The sequence below is a fragment of the Notamacropus eugenii genome, chromosome 7 (genome assembly GCF_028372415.1).
Source record: "Notamacropus eugenii isolate mMacEug1 chromosome 7, mMacEug1.pri_v2, whole genome shotgun sequence".
Lineage (NCBI taxonomy): Eukaryota > Metazoa > Chordata > Mammalia > Diprotodontia > Macropodidae > Notamacropus > Notamacropus eugenii.
In genome coordinates this window covers 139427083-139452230 of record NC_092878.1, presented here as the reverse complement: position 1 = coordinate 139452230, position 25148 = coordinate 139427083, and the positions used below count along the sequence as shown (strand labels likewise).

Sequence of the window (25148 nt, the reverse complement as noted above, 5' to 3'; positions counted from 1 at the left end):
AACCTGCTTCTAGAAAGCCTGGAAGTATTCTTAAAAGCAGTATGCCTAACAATTGTGAATAATTTTTAGATATTCTTCCTCCCAGTGTTCTTTTGGTATGATTTGGCTGTCAGTCAAGAAACACTATAATCATTGAAGAACTGAAATTAAGGACAATCCAAAGTGATCCTTGTTGGGGCTGAGCAGGATGCATGATGTCATCAACAGTGAATTAAAAAGTAACTTTTGAAAAGGAGGAAGGATACCATTTAAAAAAAAAAGTGTGAGTGGAAAAGATGGACCAGTGAGAATGAGGAGCCAATGATAGACCGCATGCTTAAATAATGCCTTTGTAATGTCAAGAAAAAGAATGGGGAATTCCTCTAAAATGGAAGGCTGACCTTTGTGGTATATTTGTGAAAGCATTAGGGTCAATGGAGAGGAGTAGACATGGATGAGTCCTCAATTAGATCCTGAAACCATTTGAGAATATGGGACATAATCCATACAGGGACAATTGAGTTGACTATAATGTTCTAAAGGAAATAAATCATACATTCAGTAACCTGAAGAATTTTGACTCTGTGATCTAGCCTCAGTTTCCTCATCTCATAAATAAAGTCTCTCGAAGGAAGAAAATTAAATGATTCTTTGAGTCTAAGAAACGGTGAGACAAAAATACTTTGGTAGGCTCAGGTTGGATTTTTTTTACATTAATGAAATGATAAATTAGATTATAAAGTCCTTAAAGGCAGGGATTGTCTTAATTATCTCTCCATCTGCCATAGTACCATGTTAGGCAATATGGTAAGTAAATAGTAAGTAAAGGGCAAACTGTAGTATGTAAGCAAATGCTTATTTGAGAATGAATGGATGGATGGATAAATAAATGTTTTTGTTGTTATATTTGTTTTATGTCCTTGGTCTACTTTGAAAGCCATTTTTCATGGGCTTAATAATTATTATTTAAGTATTAGAACTGCTAGGGTCATCTAACCTAATAATAACAGCTAGCATTTATGTAGCTCCTCTTATTTGCCAGGAATTATTCTGTGCTTTACTCATTGATTGTCACAATAAGTCTGAAAGGTAGGTGCTATTATTATCCCCATTTTATAGCTGTGGAAGCTGAGGCAAACAAAAGTTTTGTTTGTTGCCCAGAGTCACACAGCTAGTAAATGTCTGGGGTTAGATCTGAACTCAGCTCTTTCAGATTTCAGGTCCAGTGCTCTTTTCACTGTATCTTTCAGGTGCCTCTAACTACACATTTGTAAAGCACCAGAGAACTGGACACATTCAAGGGGAAATAAAGAAATCAGAAAAAAGAGTAAGAGAATTTGATTTAGGTTACAATTTCTGGATACTAGATATAGTGGCTCTTATGATACTGTCCTGTTCTCTACTATGCCACCAGGGACATCTACCTGCCTCTGTGTGAGTCTGTGTAGAGCACCACACCAACATGGAAGCATTTAATAAAATAGTCTTTGATTATGATAAAAGATGGCAAAGCAGTTGTGATTCACAACCTTATTTCGCACATACGCAAGTTAGGAGGTGACTTTGAGGTGCTGTGGTCTCAAATGTGTATATAAAAGACAAGTCTTTATTTTGAACCTATGCCATGACGATGTCCTTGGGCATGCTAAGCCTTATGACCTTAGGCCAAAGGTAGATTGAAATATGGTGTGGTAGAAATAGAGAAAACTTTTGACCAGCATCCAGATCCCAGGCTCTACTACTTATTACTTGTGGGACATCTTTGCATTCTGTTTCTTCATCTGCAAAATTAAGGGGCAGATTAGTTCAGTGGTTCCCAACCTTTGTGGTCTTCAGACCCCTTTATGTCTTAAACCATTACTGATAGCTCTAAAGATTTCTTGTTAATGTAGGTTATATCTGCCCATATTTGCTATATTAGATACTAAAACTGAAAAAATATTTATGTCAAGCAATTTAAAACTAATGATGATAAGCTCATGACATATTGACATAAATAATACTTCATGAAAAAATATTTTCCAATAGAAAAAAATAGTGAAGTGACTATTTCTGCAAATTTCTTTAATATCTTGCTTAATCAAAGGCAGCTGGATTCTCATATCTGCTTCTGCATTCAATCTGTTGTTATATGTTGTTCTGGCTGAATACAAGAAGAAAATCCAGCCTCAAACAGATACATACTTTTGAAAAGGGATAACAGGCAGATGATATCTTAGTATTATTATTAAATTAATTTTGTCCTCCTGGACCCCTTGAAAATGTCCAAGGAATCTACAGGCATTCAATGAACCACATTTTGAGAACCCTTGGAATAGATACTTATAGGGAATTTTCTGCTATCAGGTTCTATAACCCATCTGATTTGGAGTTTAAGTATATGCTACAAAAATCAACCGGCCCCATTGTCAAGGGGGTAAATTACCTTAAGTACAATGTTCCTTTTCCAAAAGAGATTGAGATTTCACTGACTTCAGAGCTCATCCCTTCCCTGTGTCCAAAACTCTAACTGTACCATGCAGGGTATTAGTACTTCTAAACTTGTATTGTGGTTCTTCGTAGGCCAGGAATATTTAGTGTACCTTCAAATCCATTTACAAAGTTGATTCCATTTAGCCCTATTCTCTCCACCCCCCCCCTACAAAAAAAGGAGTATTTATAGGTTATCGTGTGCTTCCTAAAGGAATAATGACTAAACCTCATAGAGAAGTTTACAAGTATATTCCCTTGTGGACCTGCCATACTTGGCTTGCTCCATTTCCTTTCCTAAAATTTCAGGCTGAATTGATGAAATTAAAACATTTATTAAATGCCTACTATATGCCAAGCATTATGTTTGGTACTGGGGATATAAAGACAAAAATGAGAAAGTCCCTGCATCATGGGAGATAAAATGTACATATAAAGAAGTGCATACAAAATAAAAACAATGCAATTGGAGGAAAGAGGATAATAGCAGCTATGGGGAGTTCAGGAAAGATTTCATGATGAAGATGGTGCAGAAGATAAAGCAATAAAAAATAGTGATTCTAAGAGGTTAACCTTTTTCCAAATACCATCCCCTAAAATGCTTCTAAATGTAGCTCATACCTAGACCACCAGCACCTTAAACTTTCTCTTGTTTAGTATGTCTGTGACTCTACTTTAAAACTATTTGATATTTGTCAGGGCTGATACTGACAGATTCAAATCTGGAATAAATGAAGGGAGTTCCTGCTCTTAATTCATTCAATGGCCCTACTGCTCTCTCAAGGTAGGTCCAGTGTATCTATCAGTTACCTTCCTTTCTATACCATTTGAAGACTTTTTCTAATCTTCTTCTATGGATGGATCAGTGAGAGATATATGTCCTGCTTTAAAACCCCTCAGTCTGGCAGACATCAGCAGCAATGAAGTGAAGAGGGGAGGTATTTTCAGGATGGAAAATACACATCCTTCTTCACACAATGGGCAGGGTTGCTTATGTATGCTGATGACGATGGGTGGGTCAGAAAACAATACCAAATCTCATTCCCCACCTCCACCTCAATATCTTTGTGATGAAAGAGATTTTCCTGAGTCACCGACCATAAGGCTAAGATTTGAACTCAACTTCTCTCCCTCTCTCCTCCTTCACTTTTGGTAAACCGAAAAGTCTAGATCTGTGATAGCAGGTTGAAGCATCATCGTTCTGGCTTTCTGCTAAGTTCCTGGAGCCATTTGTGGCCTTGGGATGGTGCGACATAGGTGTACACAGTAACAATATAATAATAGCAGCAATAATAACATTTTCATTGCAAAAAAAAGCACCAACAAATCATGTAGACAAAGGATCCTGGAATTCCAAAAAAAAGAAAAAAAGAAAAAAGAACTGGTTTATTCATCCATCAGTGCTCACCCCTGGAACTCCCAAGACAGGGACAACCAGGGAGAGGTCACTGGATTTCCTTCCTCCTTCCTTGCCTTCCTCATTTTTGCACCCCTTTTCCCTCTTTCTTTTTGCTTCCCCCGACCTCTGCTCCCTTCCTCCCCCCTCTCCCCTGCGCCCCCCCCCTCCAGCAGGAACACCACATACACACACACTTACTGCACTTAGCTGTTCACACTGCGGCTCAATCACACCGGGAAAGCACAGTTGCAAAAGTAGAGGAGAGGGTATGTGTTTGCACCGGGATAGGAAGGCCTCTCTCCTCTGCTTTTCCGCTCTGATCCACCCCACCCTGGCCATTCTCCTTCTCCAAAGCAGGCCTACATGGTGACTAACACCTGAACAGGGACCAGGAGGTGGAGGCGGCAGGCTGGAAAGAGAGAAGGAGAGAGATTGAGAGGGAGAAAATGAAGTGAAAGGGGTGGGGAGGAGGAGGAAGAACAAGCAAGAGAGGAGGCAGCTACATGACAGTGAGTGACAGTACTCCTGAGCCAATACACAGACAGATCTAAGCTAAGGGGAAGGAGGGTTTAGTGGGCGGGCTGAGAGAAGGAGAAAGAGGAGGGGGGAAAAGGGGGGACGAGGAGGGGGAGGAGGGGAGGAGAAAGAGGAGGGGGGATGAAGAGGAGGAAGGGGAGGAGGAGGAGCAGGAGAAGGCAGCGGGCAGAGGTAGAAGAGTTGGTGGTGGTGGTGGTGGTGGTGGCGGCGGTGGCGGCGGTGGAGGTGGAGGAGGAGGAGGAGGAAGAGGAGGAGGAGGGAAGAGGAGGAAGAAGAAGAAGAGGAGGAGGAGGAGGAGGAGAAGGAGGAGGGTAGGTTGCTCCTGGAACTGTGTGTGTGGATCTTGGCGGTTATGCCTCTGTGAGTGAAAGGAGAGATCCTAGGAACCAGAAGAGAGGGAGATAAAGAGACGAATCCAAAGGCGGTGGCAGAGGAAGCAGCAGCAGCAGTAGCAGCGAATGCAACAGCAGCAGCAGCTCAGAGTTGCAGTGAAGAAATAGCAGCAGCAGCAGCTCAGGGTTGCAGCACCGGCAGCAGCAGCAGCACCAGCAGCAGCAATCCCCGCCACCACTTCGCCTTGGGAAATCCGGACTGTTTTGGCTTTGACATTTCCGACTGTTCTCTCCTCCCTCTTCTCCCTCCATGTGATTAAAAAAAAAAATCTTGTGTGCGTGTGTGTGAGTGCGTGTGTGTGTATGTGTGTGTGTGTATGTGTGTGTATGTATGTATGTGGGTATTTCCTTACACTGGCACCCAGTCTTCTGCACTGGGTGGGTGTTTGTGTGTATGTTTGGATGTGTGTAACTTTCCTCCCCACCCCCTTTCTCCAAGAATAAAAGAATAGAAAGGTGTGATTTTAAAATAAATAAATAATATATTTTTAAAAAAGAAAACAACAACAACAAAACAATCCTCAAACATCCCAGAGAGGAGGTGGAGGAGGAGGAGGAGGAGGAGGAGGAGGAGGAGTGAAGGAGAAGGAGGAGGGAGGAGGAGGAGGAGGAGGAGGAGGAGGAGGAGGAGGAGGAGGAACGCAGGCGAGAAGGCAGTAACTTTAAAGCCAGCCCAGAACCAAGAGCTACAGCCTAGTGGTTTGCAGCAGCGGCGGCGGCAGCGGCGGCAGCGGTAGCCTTGTGTCTCCTAGAGTGTGTGTGTGTGTGTGAGTGTGTGTGTGTGTGTGTGTGTGTGTGTGTATGTGTGCACGGGTGTGAGTGTGTGTGTGTGTGAGAGAGCGAGTGTGTGCACGCGCGCTTGTGTGTGAGTGTGTGTGTGTGTATGTGAGAGAGAGAGGGAGAAAGAGAGAGAGAGAGAGAGAGAGAGAGAGAGAGAGAGAGAGAGAGAGAGAGAGAGAGAGAGAGAGAGAGAGTGAGTGTGTGTGTGTGTGTGCGCGCGCGCGCGTGCAATCGGACTAGCAGCGCGTAGCTCTCCTCCAGCTGCTGGAAATGTCCGAACACAAGGCAATTGATCCGAAGTTATCGACGACGGACAGGGTGGTTAAAGGTAAGCTGGCGGGGCACGGACGCCCCAGTGTACCGCAGCAGGCAGCCCGGTGTGGGTTTCCTTCTCTCCGCCTCCCCCACTCCCTGTTTTCTCTTTCCTTCTTCCCCCCGCCGCCGCCGTCCTTCTAGGATCTCCTGCAACCCTCCCACCTTCCCAGCCCCCTCCTCCTGGTACCTTCCTCCCCTGGTCCCCCCCCCCATCCCCCCAAGCTTTGGGTATTTTTATTTACTGGGGCGTCAGTTGTTAAATGGATGGGACGTGGGGAGGCGGAGGCGGAGGCGGAGGCTGGTGTGGGCGGCCGGCTAGGGGGCGGGGGGGGGGGGACAGTGGGGGGTTGGTTGGTGGCTGGCAGGGTGTAGCTGCTGTGACAGAAATAGGAAGTGGGTGGCTGTAGCGCAGCCTTGCCATGGGATCGGGTTTATGCATTTTCTTTTTTGCAGCGGGAGGGGGGTGATTTACGGCTTTTAAAAAATTAATATGACATTTTTATTTGCTCGTGGCTTTCCACTGTCTTGCTCTGGAAGTATTTTCTCAGCGCGCTACATTGCAGCAATTCCCTGGCGCCCCCCTCGCCTTCCCTCCCCTCCCACCACCCAGTTCCTCCCACCCCCTTGAAGTGACTGCACAGGACTCGCGAGAGGGAGAGGGAGAGAGAGTGGGGGAGAGCCCCGGCTTCCTTAGTCGCTGGAGTGGAGGCGGAGGCTGGAGGCTGGTGGCTGAGGACAAGCCAGCGGGGAGGAGGGAGGGGGTTAGGAGCTGCCTTTGCTGGGAGAGGCGAGGAAAGCCCCGACGTTCCGTATCTCCCGCTGCCTCCATCGACCAGCCCCCGGGTCCAGGGACACCTCCCCCAAAATATCACAATCACCCCCCTCCTAAAAATGTCCACTCAACCCACACAAGCAACAATCTGTCTATGCTTAAGAGTTTCCCATGGCATGTAGAAATACGTGGATATCTTCAGTCTGACAGCTGGGGCTACCCTACTTCCTGCCCCTCTCCCCACCTCTGCTCCCTTTTATCGAATCTAACGGGGTTATCTCTCTCTCTCTCTCTCTCTCTCTCTCTCTCTCTCTCTCTCTCTCTCTCTCTCTCTCTCTCTCTCTCTCTCACACACACACACACACACACGCACGCACACACACACACACACACACACACACACACACATTATTGCTCTTGGTTTGCTGCTAGGGTACAAGGGGGAAGGAAGGAGAGGCAATGACAATTCGAAGCCCGCTTTCTCACTGGGGGAATCCAAAGTCCTCTTCTTGCCCACTGTGGGTATGGGGGTGGGGACGTGAGGAAAGCGAGTAGAGGAGGAAGAAACCGTCCTGGGAATCCTTGGAAGGATAAAGCATTCGGCAAATTCATTCGAAGAGAGTGACAACCCCGCCCCCCTTCCCCATCACCCTGCCTGCAGAGAATCAGAATCTAGCCTTCATGGGCCTGGGAGTACTGCGAAAATCGGCCTCTGAAACACTCTAGAATTTGCCATCCTCTCAACTTCAGTGGTTGGGGTTTGGTTTGGTTTAATTTTTGTTTTCATTTTAAGTGGAAAGAATATCCAGTACATACTGGGTGCCAGATAGGGAGTCCTGCAATAAAGTCATGTATCCCATAATCATTTCTTTTGATTGATGATTTGGGAGTCTGTTTGAAAGTGAAGTTTACCCAGAAGGAAAAAAGAAAAGACTGTGCATACAAGAAGATGGAAATTTTCAAGCTAGTTTTGCCCTCACCATTTCCAAAATGATCCATTTATGCTTAAAAAAATATTATGTCTTTCCTTTAAACAAATAGTTTTATTGGAATTTCTGTGGATGTTTGTATGCACCATTTCTGCATAAGCCCAGTATTCATAGAGCTATTAAAGTACAACAAAAGTCTTCAAGTAACTTATAATATGAATATAGATAGGACAGTTACATGTTCTCTCTGCAGACTTTGGCTCTTATGGAATCACGAGTAAAGAAGAATTTTAAAGGCAGCTATATGTTGTATAATACAGGTATATTATATCAGTTAGCTATATGTAATATGTTATTTGTTGTATCATGGTGACATATGGGATTTTAAAAAAAACTATTCTTTAGCAAGAGTATCAGAGATTAAATAAGAACTTTCTAGTATATAAAGTTTGAGTTTCCTTCTATTTTGTTATATGTGGTTAAACATCTTTCAAAGTCAAAATTAGTGTCACTATACTATTTATGACTCCATCTTTTGAAAAATAATAATTCTAGACCTTCATCTATAAACTATACTTTTTGTTTTCATACAAATTGCCATATTCAATATATGCCTTTTAATGTATGCTTTTTTAAACTTTATAACATAAAAAAATTTTGATTTTACTTATATGTGCTAGTAATTATTGCTTATGTTTGTCCTAGGATGTGATATCTCAGTCATTCCTTGATGAATAAGTTATCTTGTCCTGTAGCATAGGTATCTTTTTTTTTTTTTTTGGTTTCAAATGCATATCTCCATCCCTAGTTCTAAAAATTTTGTTTTTATGTTTATATATAGCTTAAAAACCATATGTGCCTATATTAGGAGACCTGATTTTGTATCTGATTTATCTGGACTTTTTTTAAACCACTGCAAAAAGATACTATAGTTACTGTAGTTTATCATAGTTATACTTTTTGGTAGGTATACTCCTGAAGACAAGCTGCACTTGACTTAAAAATAATTGCAAGTATTTAGATTTTTTAAAAATTGCTTAGCCCAATTCATGGATGATTTTTAATATTTCTCTAAACATCATATTTCACTTTTGGTTAAATATGTACAAAGGTCATCAAATTTTTATGAGACATTATTTCTTCTAGGACAAAGCCATATACTTAATGAAAAAAAATTCCAGAGAAGGTGTTATATTTGTGAGAATACATTGAATGTTCATCAGACTTTGGGTTTACTGTAGGGTATGGTTAAAATTTTTCTTTGGTAGTCTTAGATGTGTTCATTCATCACACCATGATTATCAATCATTTTATAAGGAATTGAAAGATTTATTATATATGTTTAACTAACTAGAGGGAGAGGGAGGGAGAGAGAGAGACAGGGACAGAGACAGAGACAGAGACAGAGAGACTGAGAGAACTAACTCCAGAGTCTCGAAAATGAAGGTTCAATGCCAAAGCTGCCAGTTTGTCCACATTTAAGTCTTACCTTTTCACTATACCCATGCAACTCTATAAGCCTCTCAGTTGACAGATGATTAAGATGAGTTGTTTTTCATAATGATGATATTGTAGGTTAAATATCCCTCCTCTTCAAAGAAATATTTTAGTCATTATTTAGCAGTATTTCAGTAATTATCTGGGAGATAAACATATGGGTGTCTTGTCAAACCTAGGGCATATCTACCTATTTTGTTTTATTTTCCTTAAACTGGCTTTACATTTTTAATGTATTAGTCAGAACCATAAGAGGTCTTAATTACGATTTTGTTTGCAGTAATGAGATGATATTGCTGCTTGCAATAATAAGATAACCTCCCTCCGGAAAGGCAGGTTAACAATTCACAATGCAGTGTTTTCTTTCTTTGAGGTGTGTTGCATGGGTTATTGTGGGTCCAGAGAATTGATTTTCGTTCTAAGCTTTATAGGTGAATGGGGATGATGAGGGCAGTGGAGAACTAAACAACTCTTTAACACATATAAGTAAGATGACACAAATGGAAGTGAAAACATTATGGTACTTAATTTTGATCTTTTTTGATATAAATTTTTTTGTACATTATATCCCCTGATACTTTGAGAGAGGAAATCTTGATATATAGATACCTATTACATTTGAATTTTGGAGCTTAGAAATATAGTTTGGATTTTTCTTGTTATGAATTTATTAGGTGAAACACATTACTAGACTTAATGGGAAAGGAGAGGTAAAATTGTAAAGGAAGTCAGAGCAAGGGAGGAGTCACCAAACTCCTGTGGTTGCCCACAGCCCACGAAAGTGGTACCCCCATAGTGCCCGGCCTAACTCCTAATTCTTTCTTGACTATCTTTTACTAATTAAAACCTTGGCCTATGTAACATGACCTCAGGACCCTGAGTTCTGCCAGATGACAGCTAGCTAATTAAATAATCTAATTGGTGCTAATAGGTGTTGATGCTTTGTTCTTCCCAGGTGTCATATGTGCATTTTAACAGGGACCTTCTGGAGACAATGCTTTGATCCAAAGGAGTAATTCTAATAATGGTGGCAGTTTCTGGTATTTCAACAGGCTGATGAAGAAAATAGTTTATTTAACAGGGTTTTGGGGAGTCCTTTAAAATATTGTGTAAGCATCAACCTTGACTAGGGCATACAGAACAACAAAACATACATTCTTTCCCATGTGATATATAAAAATTGCAGAGAAAAGATACACAGTAACCATGTCCCAACAATCTTAGTGCAATTTGAAGTTCAGTTTTAAAGCTAGGCTTTCTACTGCACTAAGACTTTTGGGGCACCCAGTATAAATTAATTGGTCAGGAAACAATTATAAGGCAACATTTACGCAAACGTAAGGTGTTGTGAATTTTGTAGCTAAGCCAGTTATATTGTGGCTATTTTAAAAATATGACAGACAATAGAATATATCACATGATTTAGAATATAATGCTACATATTTTAGTAGGTGAGAGGAGATTGATTGGAATACTTGTTTGTGTGTGTGTGTGTATAAAATCAAAACTGCTTGTATATGTCCTATGAACTTTAGAGTTAAAAAAAGTCATTCATTGGCAAACTAATTCAAATTTGTAATAATTCAATGTCTATTCTTTGTACTGTCTAAGAAGAAATGATATTTTTTAATTAAATTAATCCTGTAAATTAGATGACTGAGATAAAAGTTTAGCATACTTGGGAACAAACTGTTATAAGATCCTAAGCACATTTGTTCACATCCTTGAAAGTTGATGATTACGGATGAGTCTTATCTAGTCATTATGTAGACTACCTACTCAGAAATACTAGAAATTCATGTGCTGCATTTGGTTTTGAACGTATCTTCTGATTTTTGACTTTTCAATAATTCAGATGTCTTTCCCCCAGTTCTTTCGTATTAGTAAGGTTTTACTACATCTTGATTGTAATCACTGTGTTCCTCTCTCTCTCTCTCTCTCTCTCTCTCTCTCTCTCTCTCTCTCACACACACACACACACACACACACAAATTGCATAAAAATAGTTGGATAACAACACAAAAAAAGTTTCTGTGCCAGTATATTATAAGGTCCTTGAAGCAAGTAACATCTTTCATCCCTGAATACCTGTCACATATGGTAGAGATAACACTATCAAGAGTTCAGAAAAGGGAGAGATTTCTGGACTGGCATGTGCAAGGCTTCATGGAAGAGGTAGTCTTAGAGCTGAATTAAGAAGGAAAGGTAGAATTTATGGAGGGTATTAGAAGGGAAATGAACACACACACACGTACATACGCATATACTGAACTTTTTCAAAAACTTTTCTAAGATATTATTTTATTACCAGTTAATAAGAATGAGATTTAGTTCTAATAGACTTTGCATTTATAAATATCACATTTGGGCCTTTTTATTGCCATTTGAATACGTGTTGCTAATTTTAATATCATGTCTACCTTTTTCTTCTCCATAATAAGCCAGTTAGTTATAAAGTTGCTAGTGGAAGCTAATTATAAAACCAAATAGAATCAAATGTATTTTGAAGTGACCTCAATGGGAAAAAAAAAAAAAGTGGTCACTTTTTGGTGAGTATGGTTAATCTGAACTTTTGAACGTTCCAAGAAAATATTATTTTGCATCTTCATTGGTTAAACTAATCAAATAAACATGGGGCTAACATCAGTGGAATCATCCTGGACGATAAATGCATACACAAAACTATATATCATAATTAACAGTTATTATTTATGGGAAACTCTTCCATAGTCATACCATTCCTACCTCCTCTTATTTCTTAATATAGTTAAGGAAATGGAGATGGAAAGCTAAATTAGCTAAGGTCACAAAAGTTGAAAGCAGACTGGGACCAGAATGTCCATTCCCAAGGGCAAATTCCTTCTAGGACTCATTTCACTTGCCTCTTTGTAAGTATATTTAGAATGTATGTATATGTGTGTATATATAGCATATCTATAATATACACACATATAGACATATACATATATAAACACACATATGTTTGTGTATGTATATATGTATGTATATATATTTGTATTTTTGAGAGACTACCTGAGCTATATTTTTTTTCCCTTTCTTCATATAGAAACAAGCAATTTGGAAGGAAAAGCTTTATTTTTTCCCAAATCTCAAAGTAAAGAAATAGTTTTTAGTTTTAATTAGATTTACCACTATCATAAGGCATCCTAAGGAAGTAACAGGGAATGATACTTTGAGTCAAATAATTGATGAATAGAACATTTCTTGAGCATTTTCTATTTACCAGACTCTGCTAAAGCTGAGGATGCAAAAACAAGATGGTTCCCCTCCTCAAGGAAAAAACTAAAAGAACCCTTTAAGCAGAAGGGATGAAGGGAAGAAAGTTGCCCAGATGAGCAAGGCGGCTGATAGAGAGGAAGAACAGACAAAGAATAGGCTAAAAGTGAAGTGAGCAGTGTGACTGGGACATTTCAAGATAAGGTGATCTGAACTAAGGACTCATCCATCAGTAAATAAGCATTAGAGTAGTTTCATCCTTAGGTGGGCAAAACAACTAGCAGGGAGATGGAATTGAGTAGAATGAGTTGAAAATGAAGTGATTGTTTTAACTCAACATGCAGAATGTAACACTATTATCATGTTACCAGGAAATCTGGCAGGTAAGGAGAAGTTACATACCAGACAGCTAGATTTTATTTCCTTTAACTTTGCCTCCTTCCTGAATTCTTCCATATTAGGCCAGAGATGTCTCCTTTTTTTGAACTCCTGATGGCACTATCTGTCTCTATGATAAGTGCCAAATATTCTGAGATGAAAGATGTTACTTGCTTCAAGGACTTTAAAATATAATAGCACATAAGCTTTTTTGTATTATTGTCTAACTTTTTATGTATATAAGGTAATGAAAATAATACCATATTAAGACGTAAGATACCCAAGGCCCAACGCGAGTTTTACCAGTAATGAGCTTTCTAAATTTGAACACTTCTCAGCCTTTCTGGGATTCTGTTTCCTGACCACTAGACGAAGGAAGGAAGGAAGAAACGAAGGAAGGAAGGAAGGAAGGAAGGAAGGAAGGAAGGAAGGAAGGAAGGAAGGAAGGAAGGAAGGAAGGAAGGAAGAAAGGAAGGAAGGAAGGAATATTTTTTAAAAGTATTTTAAGTGCTTCCTATGTGACAAATGGGAAAACTATATGGTGAAGTTGATAGAGTTCTGAACCTAGAGTCAGGAGAACTTATCTTCATGAGTTCAAGTCTGGTCTTATATACTTACTACCTGTGTGACTATGGGCAAATCATTTAACCCCGCTGGCCTTAGTTTCCTCATCAGTAAAATAAGGTGCAGAAGGAAATGTCAAACCGCTCCAGTATCTGTGCCAAGAAATCCCAATGTGTCTGATGAAGAGTTGGACACAACTGAAACTGAACAGTAGCAACACAAATATGACAAGCTAAGCAGCAGGGGTACAAATAGGAAAGGGACATGGCATCACTAAGACCTATTCCAGCTCTAAAATGTGATGCCATGTATATCTCAGATTCACACTGAAATTGTAGGTCCTCATGTTGTTGATGTTCCATATCATACTTCCCTACCACAGTTCTAATAAAAAAAAAAAAACAAATAAACAGAGGTTGATATCTCTTCACAGTTAGGTTTTAATCATTAAGAGTTTGTTTGGTTGAAGGGTCAGGGACCAAGGCTTTGTCTGTCACACTCCCATCCCACTCTGTCTTCTGCCCTTAAGGGTGTGGGGGCTCCCACTGGGGGCTCCCATAGGCTTTCAGATCTAGAACATGGCTTCAAATCTAGATTCTTGAAATGATGTCCTGAAATAGGTTCTCATCTAAGAACTGGGGTAGGAGGTGAGGCAGGGTGATAAAGTGAAAAAGATTATAGATTTGGAGTCCCAAGGTCTTGCTTTGAAGCCTGACTTTGTCATTTAACATATGCATAACTTTGGGCAAGTATTGTAATCTCTCTAGGTCTCTGCTTTGACGTCAGAGTTGAACTAAATAGCCTGTAAGTTTCCTTCCAGGTCTAATCTGTGATCCTCAAATCTCACATTCTTCTTTTGATGATGAAGGAAGAGGCAGTTACAGATGCACATTACTGCTGGTTTAGTAGAACTGGATTTTGTTTTTATTTGTTAGGTAAAAATGTTAGGTAAAAATCAGCCTCTTTGGTTTTTTTCTTCTTTCATTTCCAATCTCATTCCATTATCTTGTAGCAGAAAAAAGATAACTGTAGCATAAACTGGTTAACACCAGACAAGCGCGACTTAATGGAAACAACATGGATTTGTAGTCAGCAGACTTATCCCTGCCAAATACTAGCTACATGACCTTGAGAAAACTAGGAAAACTCTCTCTGTCTCAGTTTTGTCATCAGTAAAATGGAGATAATAGTAGCTTCACTATCTATCTGGCATGGTTAGTGTGAGACCCAAGGGAAATCATGCTCGTTTAACTGCTTTGTAAAACATAAAACTTTGTATAAAATCAATGAATATGTGTATGTATGATAAGATATAGTTATAGTCTAATATTGTTGCAGTTGGAGTTAACTGGAAATTTGTATATTTATGCAAAATGATCAAGTTAATATTAAGGGGCATTTTAGGGTATGCATATATCAAAATGTTATCCAGATTTTGCCTGCTGGTGTGAAGGTGGTACCTTCTCAGAGGTGTCCTGGTAAATGTTCAAGAAGAGCTCTCTTGGGGAAAATTGTGCACCTGACACACTATTAAGTTTAATTTGCACTGCCAACATTTTCTCTATCAGTTTCTAGATCAGAGGTATTAAACTCCTAAGAGTAGTGAGGGGCAGCATGTGACCAGTAAAACTCCTGAGTGTTACTGATAAAGGATTAAAATCTAATTGGGAAATATTTAACAAACTAAATAAGGATACAATATGACATAGATATAGTTAATTTGTGGTTTTCTAAGTCAATATACAGACCCATAGGGATCTGTTTCTATTTGAGTTTGACATCTCTGATTTAGGCAATCAAAAAACAACATATAAAGGGGTAATTTGTAGCATTTGATGTTTTCTCAGGCATAAATACACTGAAAATTTGCCAATTGGTTCTCCCAGTGCTGGTGTCAGCATAGCTTTACTCCTTTGTCACTATGTACAGCACAAAGATAGATGCTGTTCACTGAAATGTAACCTTGAATAGAGCCAAATTTCAACCTTTCTAACCATTTTTTGAAAAAAAAAAACATTATAAAAATTAATCTTTACTGTTTAATGTATATTTTTTCAGCTAATTGATAATTATTTGATGTATATGGCAACTGTGAATGAGAATATTTGGTTAACTAGAATTATCTATTCTCCAACCCTGTCAGCCAACAGTATGTTTACTGTAGAAGGATTTTGTATGATAACCCAATGGTTCTTGGTTGAGTTTTGGAGTTTAGTCTTCATGACTGACTAGTCTCTCATAGAAACTGCTCTCATCTTTTCATACTTCATTTATTAACTTGAAACCGAGAAAGAAAGCCATGAAGCTTTCTTGGATTTCTTGTTGCATTTCTTTCTAAGTTTCCAAGCTTATGGGAAGGAAGAAAGATGAGTTTACTGATTTGTCATTTGTTTCATATTAAACTAAGACAGAGACTGGACCTGCCTCTGCCTCTTGACTTTCCTGACTTCTTTCAATTCCCAACTAATATCCCACCTTCTATAAGAAGCATCATTTGATTCCCATTAATGTTAGTACCTTCCTTCTGTTGATTATCTCCAGTTTATCCTGCATATATCTTGTTTGTACATAATTGTTTGGATATTGTCTCTTCTATTACAATGTAAGCTATTGAAAGCAGACTCTTTTTTTTGCCTTTCTTTGTATCCCTATCACTTAGCCTAGTGCCTGGCAGGTGATGGACATTTATTTAATGTTTATTAAACTGCCTCACTATAGGAAAGTCCCAGATGAGGAATCCCCTTTACCAATGGACCTTCATGCTTTCTCTCTAACCAGTAATCATTGGCATTACAAAGACCTCAATTCATATTGGGGCTTAGATATACTTTAGCTAGGTAGCCCCAGACAAGTCACTTTGCCTCTGTCTACCTGTGTTCCGAATAGCACCTGCCTCCCAGTATTGTTATAAGGTTAAAATAAAATAATATTTGTATAGTGCTTCCCAAACCTTAAAATGCTATATGAATGCTCACTATTATTATTGTTACCAATAGACTTAAAGAGCTGTCTAGAATACTAAGACATTAAATGACTTGGCCTGGGTAACACAATTAGTATGGGTCAGAGATGAAAACCAAACTTCTTCTTGGCTCCAAAGCTACTTTTCTATACATTAAACCAGGCTGCTTCTCTTAATAACTTATTGGATGGTTATTGTCTCTCCTTCTCGAAGAGGACCAAAATGACATCACTATGATAAAGACCAGTTTCAGTGTGCCACTGACTGGGGCTGATCAGATGAATATGAGCTCGGAATACTGCACCACAGAGTGGGCACAACTATGCCATTTGAACGCTTTGGTTGGGTACTTTAAATTTGCGTGTTCTACATATCCTCTGAACTGTTTCAATTTTGCTTTGCTCATAGAGCACAACATCTTCTCTGATGTGGACTTACCATGCTGAGTGCACTGATGGCAAATTCTCCAGTTTGAAAAGGCTACAAGCCAAGACCAAAGTGGAGGGAGTGTCGGTAAATGATTTTCTGTTTGCAGATGATTGTACACTCAATGCAGCCTCTGAAAACTGAGATGCAACAAAATATGGAATGATTCTCTGCAGCTTGTGGTAATTGTGGTCTAACAATTAACACCAAGAAAACAGGTGCTCCATCAGCTACCATCACACCATCGGTTACAGCAAATGGAGAAATTTTGAATTCTGTGGATAAGTTCACTTACCTTGGTAGTGCACTTTCTAGGGATGTACACATCGATAATGAGGTTGACACACACATTGCCAGAGTTAGTTCAGTGTCTGGGAGACTCCAAAGGAAAGTATGGGAGATAAGAGGTATTATACTGTCTACCAAACTGAAGGTCTACAGAACTGTTGTGCTGACCTCATTATTGTATGCCTGTGAAACTCTACTAGCACCATGCCAGAGAACTGAATCATTTCCTTTCCAATTGTCTTAGGAAGATTCTGAAGATCACCTTGCTGGATAAGGTACCAGACACTGAAGTCTTAACTTGAACTAAACTGCCAAGTAATCAAACTATGCTTCAGATATCAGAACCCTGATGGGCTGGCCATGTTGTTCAATTGCAAAATGTACACTTTCCCAAAAGACTGCTTTATGGAGAACTCATACAGGGCAGCGGATCACATGGTGGTCAGAAGAAGTGATAGAAGAATACTCTCAATGTCTCTCTCAAGAATTTTTGAATTGATTTGTGACATGAGAGACACTGGAACAGGATAATAGCTTATACATTTTAACTGAATATACAGTTACCCCTTCCACATAACAACTTTCTCCGTCATGGTTTCAATATATTTGTAGGCTGGCATAAAAAATTAAATAGAATTTTGAGGGAGTTTTTCAGAAGCCACAGATGACATGTGAAGGCCAGCAGACAACACAAAAAAGTTTAGAAACTTAGAAATGCACAAAATATATGTGTTATATTATATAATATCAATATATTTTCTATTAATATCATTATATAAGCAAATTTTACAATAAAATACTATAAACATGACATAAAAGAAAAAAATCAGACTTCTTCTCTGGTACAAAGGGAAGGTCCAAAATATTGGCATGGATTTCCCAGATCCCAGGGGCAGCACATCCCTAAAACCCATGATGTGGAAGGTACAACTGTACACTTATTTCCTCCTTCTGCTTAAGTACAGCATGCCAAAAGGATCAAAGAATTATATAATTTTAGAGTCTTTTTTTCTCTCAGGGCCACACAGTTTAGGTCTCCAAATCCATCCTCCTACCCAAGACAGGAGTCCTACGGACAGCATCCCAAACCAATTGTCATAAACCTGTGATTTAATATATCCAGGAATCACATAGGAGGTTCACTACTTTTGAAGAAAACCAGTTCACTTTGTGGATGATGTTACTTTTTAGGAAGTTATTCTTCAAACTGAACAAAATCTACTTCTTCAATTTCTACTTAGTCTTCCATATGGCAGCTGTCTCAGGTTATCCTGACATCTTCTCTAGTCTAAGCATCTTCAATTCCTCTAAATATTCTTTTTATGATGTAGACCTCTCCATCATCCACAGAGTCCTCTTCTTGACGTGCTCCGTTTTGTTTATTCTCTACTTTGAACTGAATATGATATTTAAAATATGGTCTTTGAATGCAAAGTACATTACAACCTCCCTTGATTTGGACATTATTGTCTACATCTTTTAATGTAGCCCCAAATTACATTAACTTTTTTAGTATCTAAATCACACTACTGACTAATATTGAACTTGTAAATAGCTCAATCATGTTATTTTCATGTAAACTAATGTTCTTTTTTGGCTTGTACTTATGTAGATTTCTTATTCTACCATAACAGTTTACATTTCTTCCTGTTAAATCTCACCTTCTTCATTTTAACCCAACCTTCAATAAGTTAATATGGATGTTTTAATTGATTTAATTGTTTGGCAGATTAGGATCCCTCCAAGCTTTTATTATGTTTGAATTTGATGACCATTGTCTTTCACAAGTTATGGAAAGAACCCTGTCGTGACCAAGGGTTTAAAATTGACAACTGTCCATAGAACAGTGGAAAGGTATATATAGAGGACATGGTTATGTGTGTAAACAAGAATGTGTGAAGGAGAAATGGTGTAAGAATGTGATCAAATAAATGTATAATCAAAAAAGAAAAAGATGAGGAGGTCGTGTGGCAAGTGTGAGGGGTTAAAAAGTGTCTAGTCACATGCACTAATAGTATCTTTGCCATGGCAAGAAAACTCAAAGAGGGTCTCTAACAGGTTTGTCCTCTCCTGTAGTGAATATTAGGGAGGAAAGAGTCCCAGATTGCAAAGAAGGTTTGGGATGGATAGGTTCTGATACACATGATGGGATGTATCCCCCATCAATGAGATAACGGGTTCTTTGCAATATTAGAGTACTGAAATTTGATAATAGTGTTTCTTAATTTTGAATTCAGCTGGGCTGTCAGCTGAAGAAGTTAACTAACTTCTATTTCAGTCTTTCATATGTAAAATGAAAGCATTTTCAACTTATTCAAATGATGTTAGAATAATGACAAAATTTTTGAAACCTCTTTGAAGGAAACCATGACTTTAGTGCAGAGCTTTTTTTAAGTTTATTTATTGTTTAGTGATGTTCAATAGATGTATTTATGCATGAGAAAGAGAATACTATAGAATAAATCCAAGTCTGACAACTGACTTCAAAGTTAAATCAAAGCTGAGTAAATTTCTAGAAGATTAAATGCCAATAGTTACAACATGTCGCACACCTCTATATATGTTTTATTTTATTTCCTATTTGTCACTCCTGAGGTTGAAAGCAATTGTTTCAAAAAGAACATCATAGTAATGAGGGCATGGTGAAACATTGGTAAAGCCTCTCAACTTGGATTCCTTAGGAGATGTGGAACCTCAGACAACACATTTAATATTTCTCTCATCCTCAGTTTCTCCCTTTGGAAAATAGAAACAATAGCAAATGTTCTATCTACTGCACAGAATGGTTGGAAGGGCCAAAAAAAGATTTCAAAGGATTTTGAAACATGCAATTCAAATATAGAGATCTTTTTTTAGCATATTTAAGGAGCATTTGTATTTGTTACATATATATATTTCCTGAAATTTTAAATAGGTCCTATTACATTTGAAATTTAATCACACTGTGCATTCATGTAGAATTTTCTGAAAATTTTTGGTGATTTCATATTTCTTCAGCTAAGCCACTCCCCTGATTTGGAGGAAAAGTAGACAAGGTACACAGGTATATGTTTCTAAAGTAACCATGTGCTTACAGTACCAAGCTCTTTAAAAAATCTCTTAGTGTTGAATTTTCCACGGCCATCCATGGAAGGGAGAATCAAGTTCAAGCTCTAGGGCAAATGTTATGGTTCCCATTTTACAGATAGAGAACAGAGGCAAAGGAAGGTAAAATAACATTCACGGTCACATAGTTTGTAATTGCCTTAGATGAGAAATGAAGTTTTACTTATCACAGTGTTTATCATTGTGTGATTTATTATGGCATTCAAGAATAATCCAACAACTGGATATAATAATGTGCAAATTCTGAACTGGAAAAAAAGCAAAAAGTCACCAAAAGGAGACTTTGCAAATATTCTATGATTTCTCTGCGTAAAAAAATATGGGAAACTAAAATGACATACCTTGATATTGGACTAATTTCCCCTTATTTTAAAGACTTCAATGTCTTTTAAAATTAATGTTCAAATTTTTGTCGCCAGAGAAAATAAAGAAAGCCACAAATTTCTAAAGTGAAAGCCACTTCAAGGAGAGTTTGTATGAAACATTTTGAAGAGGCAGATATGTGGTTACATGGTAAAATTTCAGATGCAAATGTCAAAAGTATTTCTCTTTCACCATGTTTACTTAGTCTTTCTCAGTGAAGAGTTAGGCATCTATCACATGTACCCTTGAACTGCTTCTGAATAAACTATTTGTCAAAAAGTGAAGGACGTTCCCCATATTTACTGTTACCAGCAAAGTAGAGAAATGAAAGAAGTGACTCTTCATACAATTGCTAATTACTATTTTTATTCATCTGAACTTGATCTAACTTTAAGAACTTTGTTGTTGTACTCATAATAGGTCACAGGAGTGGAGGTAATGGAAGATGTAATAGCATGCTTTAATTCTCCGGGTCTGTAAATTGAGGGTCTCCAGTTTCATACTGTAGCCAGTATATGTGTTTGTTCCAAGTGATGAATGCTCAGGATGAAACTTAGCTCCTTATAGAATTAACTTAGGATCAGTTCTGCTATAGGGAGAAGAGGATTGGGTGGGGATGGGGGTAGCAGTGACTAGTATTCCTGTCAAAATGGAACTCCAGAAATGTTTCTTTTATGTTTAGAAAGGCAAACAACACCTTTATTGTCTGACCACTTAGCAGAAGACACTCTTGAAGAACCTTTATGACACTCATTATAGTGGTGAGGGTGTGGGGAAATTGTGTTCAGAGCATTAATGATTTTATATCACTCATGGTTTAAGGACTGGTGGAAAAACCAAAACCAAAACACCCCACAGCTCATTGTTCTTCATGATTGAGCATCTAGGTTATAATTGTAGAAGTCCTACCTATGATATGCATGTATGTGTGTATTCATTCATATACACATACGCATATACATATATGTGTATATGTATATATTATACAGGACCTGTGATTTCACTGGGTTTCCTCACTCCTTTGCTCTGTGGTCAGCCCCTTGACTACAGCTTACAGTTATCAGAGTTTTCTGTCTAGAGGAGTGAGAAACTAAATGACTTGTCTAAGGTCACACAGACAGTGTTTGTCAGAATGGGATCTTTTTGACTCTGAGATCAGATCTCTATCCGTTGTATTGCTTCATTTTATATATACATGTGTGTGTGTAGACATGTATGTATGGGTGCATGCGTGTATCAATTGTTGTGTATACATAATGCATATATGTATATCTTATCTATGTATACACATATTTTGCATGCTTATATCAATATGAATGCATATATACTTCAAATATTGATTAGAAAATCTCTCTTGTGCAGGTTATTGACTTTGTTCATGAACATTTATATTATGGAAGCTTTTTGACATTCTGTTTATAATTAAATCTCAGTGTAGTATAGCAATATCATGGGATTACATAACATTTATTGCATGTACTCCTCTGCTTCCTGTTTTTCCTCTCTCTCCACATACATGCATATAAATACTTATGCATATAGCCATGGATGTACATATATTCTTATATGTATATGTACATATATGCATATAGGTATACATACTGGCAGGTGACTATTCTCTTTGTAAATTATATCATGATCTGATCATTACAGTCACTAATTATAGATAAAACATAGAGGTGATACAGCATGGAGTTTCTTGTTCTTTATCATTAATGTTAGTTAATGATAGATCTCTTGTTTTTTTGAAGAGTAAAGTCCTGAAATACTAACAAATATTCTGATATACATTATTTTTTTTGCTTTTCATTTTTCATAAATCTTGGTGATTTTGAATCTGAGATCACAATGAGCTAAGTTAACCTTTCAGGTATGATGTTTTTTATTGTATCTTAGTGTTCCACTGATAGAAAATAGAGGTTTTGGGAAAACATATTAATGCTTGTGATGTTTTTCTCTTTATATTATTGAACATGAAATGACACTTTTTACAGTTATTCATTTATTACATGTAGCATTTGGGGTGGTGGTAAAAATAGATTTTTTTTCTACTTGGCTCATACATATACTGTATTTTCTAATTTTTTTTCAAATTTTCCCAACCCTCTCTTACCCTATCTTGAGGGTCTTACAGACCCTCAGTTAATAGATTCCCTCAGTGCATTTCAAGGAGCAGAGTATTCACTATCCAAATATGGATGAGAAATACTTAGTTAAAAAATGGTCATTATACCAAGTCCACATATGAATGTGAATGACTTGTATGATCTTCTAAAGGAGTTAGCCTTAACAATGTTGATTTTTAAAATTATTTTGTTATTATTTAACTGTCACATATAAAAAATTCAGTAGTGTTTTTGGAAGGATCTCTTGTACAGAGAGATGTAGACTATCATGGATATGATCTTACTTTTGCCCATTTGTCATTATCCAGCAAAGACAAAGCATAACTGGCCCATGTGTTGAAGAGGATTGTGGGTTGGGACAGGAAGCCAGTTGTTCTTCCCATTACAGTGGGAGAAAAGAGTGAAGTCGCACTCAAAATCAACATTGTCCATAGTTGGGTGAACCTGTGCGTGCATGGTGGAACGCTCCCCACTCCAAATAGCCTTTCTCTTACTGAAGGATATGACAACTAAACATTTTTTTATTGTCCACTTGGGTTGACTCGGATGCTTTGATACTTGTTTCATGTAGGATACGTTAGGGGAAAAGCTAAGGGGAATGCATAGCTCATGGATTTCTTCTGGTCCAAGATAGGACTCTATGGCTTTTTCCTTCATAGACTCACCTTGTTAAAATTAGAGCTATTTAAAAAGATTTTTTTTTGCTTCTCTGGTAGTGGTTATGGCCAGTGAATTATAATGAAGACTGATAGCACTAAGAACTCACAACATTTATTGATATCATATGAAGTACAGTAAATAATTCCAAACTAGATTTACTAGAAAAATAAATGATAATTGTGTTATTCAGGATCCTTGGTTTTGTTATTAATTCATCTACCACTGTGATTAGTCATGGGGTAGATTAAAGTGATAAGTGGTAGAGTACTAAGTATTGCAGTTGTCTTTTGACAACAGTCATCAATTCTGCATTAAAAAGAGATGTTCTTCCTAGCACTGAATTATACTAACTTTCCATTTCTTCCACCTTCAGGCCTGAATAAGCTGGGCTGACTAATTTAACAGTTCTGCATTTGAAGAAACTGCATTGTTTTTTCCTCTCTCTGTCTCAGCTTGTGAAATAAAACTTTTAATAATGAAAATAGTATAATGAATATATTAGCAATGCCATTAATATAAATAAAGAGGAAAAAGATAAGCTTCTACCTGAAAGTTGCTTTAGTAAGGGTAAACCAGACAACATTGATAGGGTTATAGAAGTAGAAAGTAATTTAAACAACTGACCTTTCTATGTTATTCTCTACTACTAGTTACCACTCTAGCCTTAGGGAGAAGGAATTAATTTGGTGCCAGAATTTCAAATCAGTTATTGCTACAACATTTTACTTGAATATGCCAACAATCATTTATTAAGCTATCTGATAGGCATTGTGCTAAGCTCTGGGAATAAAAAATACAAGCGAAAAGAAGAAGCTTACATTTTCCTATCACATGAAAGGAAGATGAGAAGAGAGAGAAAATGATAAACTTCACTGTATCTATAGCAGTGGCAGCATGAGATAAAGAGAGGATAGGAGCTATGATCAAAAAAGAATTGGACCAATAATAATTACAAAGATGGAGAAACTGATTTGATAGAATGGGAATCTTAATATTTCTTTGTTCTGAATTTCCCTTTTTGTCATTCAAGAACATATTGAACATTTTTCAAACTTCCATTACCTGTGTGCCCCACAAAGGAGCAATGAAAGATATGAGAGAGGCTCTACTCCACTGAGGGATTGAAATTGTAGATATATCACATATGAAGCAACTAGTAGAGAATTCTAAACTGATGGATAAAAGAATGGGCAGTATGTTACAGTGGAAATCACTGGAACTGGAGTCAGGGTAAATGAATTTTAATACATCTCTAAAACTTATGTGACATTTGACAAATTATTTAACCCTTCCTGGCCTCAGTTTCCTCTGCTGTTATGGCATTTAACAAAGCTTCAGAGACAAAATATCTGGATAATTTAATCATTTTATTATTATGGAATAGTGTTTATTAATAAAAGAATGGTCATTTGACCGTCTCTCTCTTAGACCCCTCATGGTGGTGGGTTTACAGTTTATATTCCCTTGGAAGAGCAGGTGTTCCTCAGGGAGGCAATCAACACTGATTGGTTAACCATTAATGAGAAAATGAACATTACAATGAGAGGGTGGGCTACATTACAATGAGGATCTTGGGATGGCAAGATGAGATGAGAGCCTGAACTATATGCATGACTCATGCATGCATGCATGACTATATGTGTGGAGAGAAAGGAACAGAAGCAACATACGTTGGGGAGTAGAAATGACAATATTTGAAACCGATCCGGTGAATGAGAGAGGGAGAAATTAAGAACTGAAGATGACACTAATGTTCAGTTGGGGTCTGAAAATGTTGGTACCATGAACAGTAACAGGCAGACTCAGAAGAGGGCTTTTATTTAGTGGAAATAGAGTTTTGTTTTGGACATGTCATGTTTGAGATGCCTACAGTGCATCCAGCTAGAAAAGTAAAACAAGCTGTGAATGATATGGCTTTCCTTCTGGGAAGCATCTTCCTTCTGGATCTCAGGAGAGAGAATAACTAGGGC

At 38.0% G+C, this 25148-nt stretch overlaps 1 protein-coding gene and 1 long non-coding RNA gene across 3 annotated transcripts in view; one reads left to right on the top strand and one right to left on the bottom strand.

Moving 5' to 3' along the window:
* LOC140514345 (uncharacterized) overlaps positions 1-4440 on the bottom strand; it is a 35748-nt gene extending 31308 nt beyond the window's left edge. The window contains exon 1 of one of the 2 annotated variants that reach the window (XR_011970554.1): positions 4046-4440. This is a non-coding gene — a long non-coding RNA (uncharacterized lncRNA). The remainder of the gene's footprint in view (positions 1-4045) is intronic. The other variant, XR_011970553.1, reaches the window with a different exon arrangement.
* Positions 4441-4541: 101 nt separating this feature from the next.
* Positions 4542-25148, top strand: part of PPP3CA (protein phosphatase 3 catalytic subunit alpha) — a 385241-nt gene continuing 364634 nt past the window's right edge. Inside the window, exon 1 of the mRNA XM_072624559.1 lies at positions 4542-5884. Within this exon, the coding sequence (XP_072480660.1) occupies positions 5827-5884 (58 nt within the window). The 5' untranslated portion in view covers positions 4542-5826. The remainder of the gene's footprint in view (positions 5885-25148) is intronic.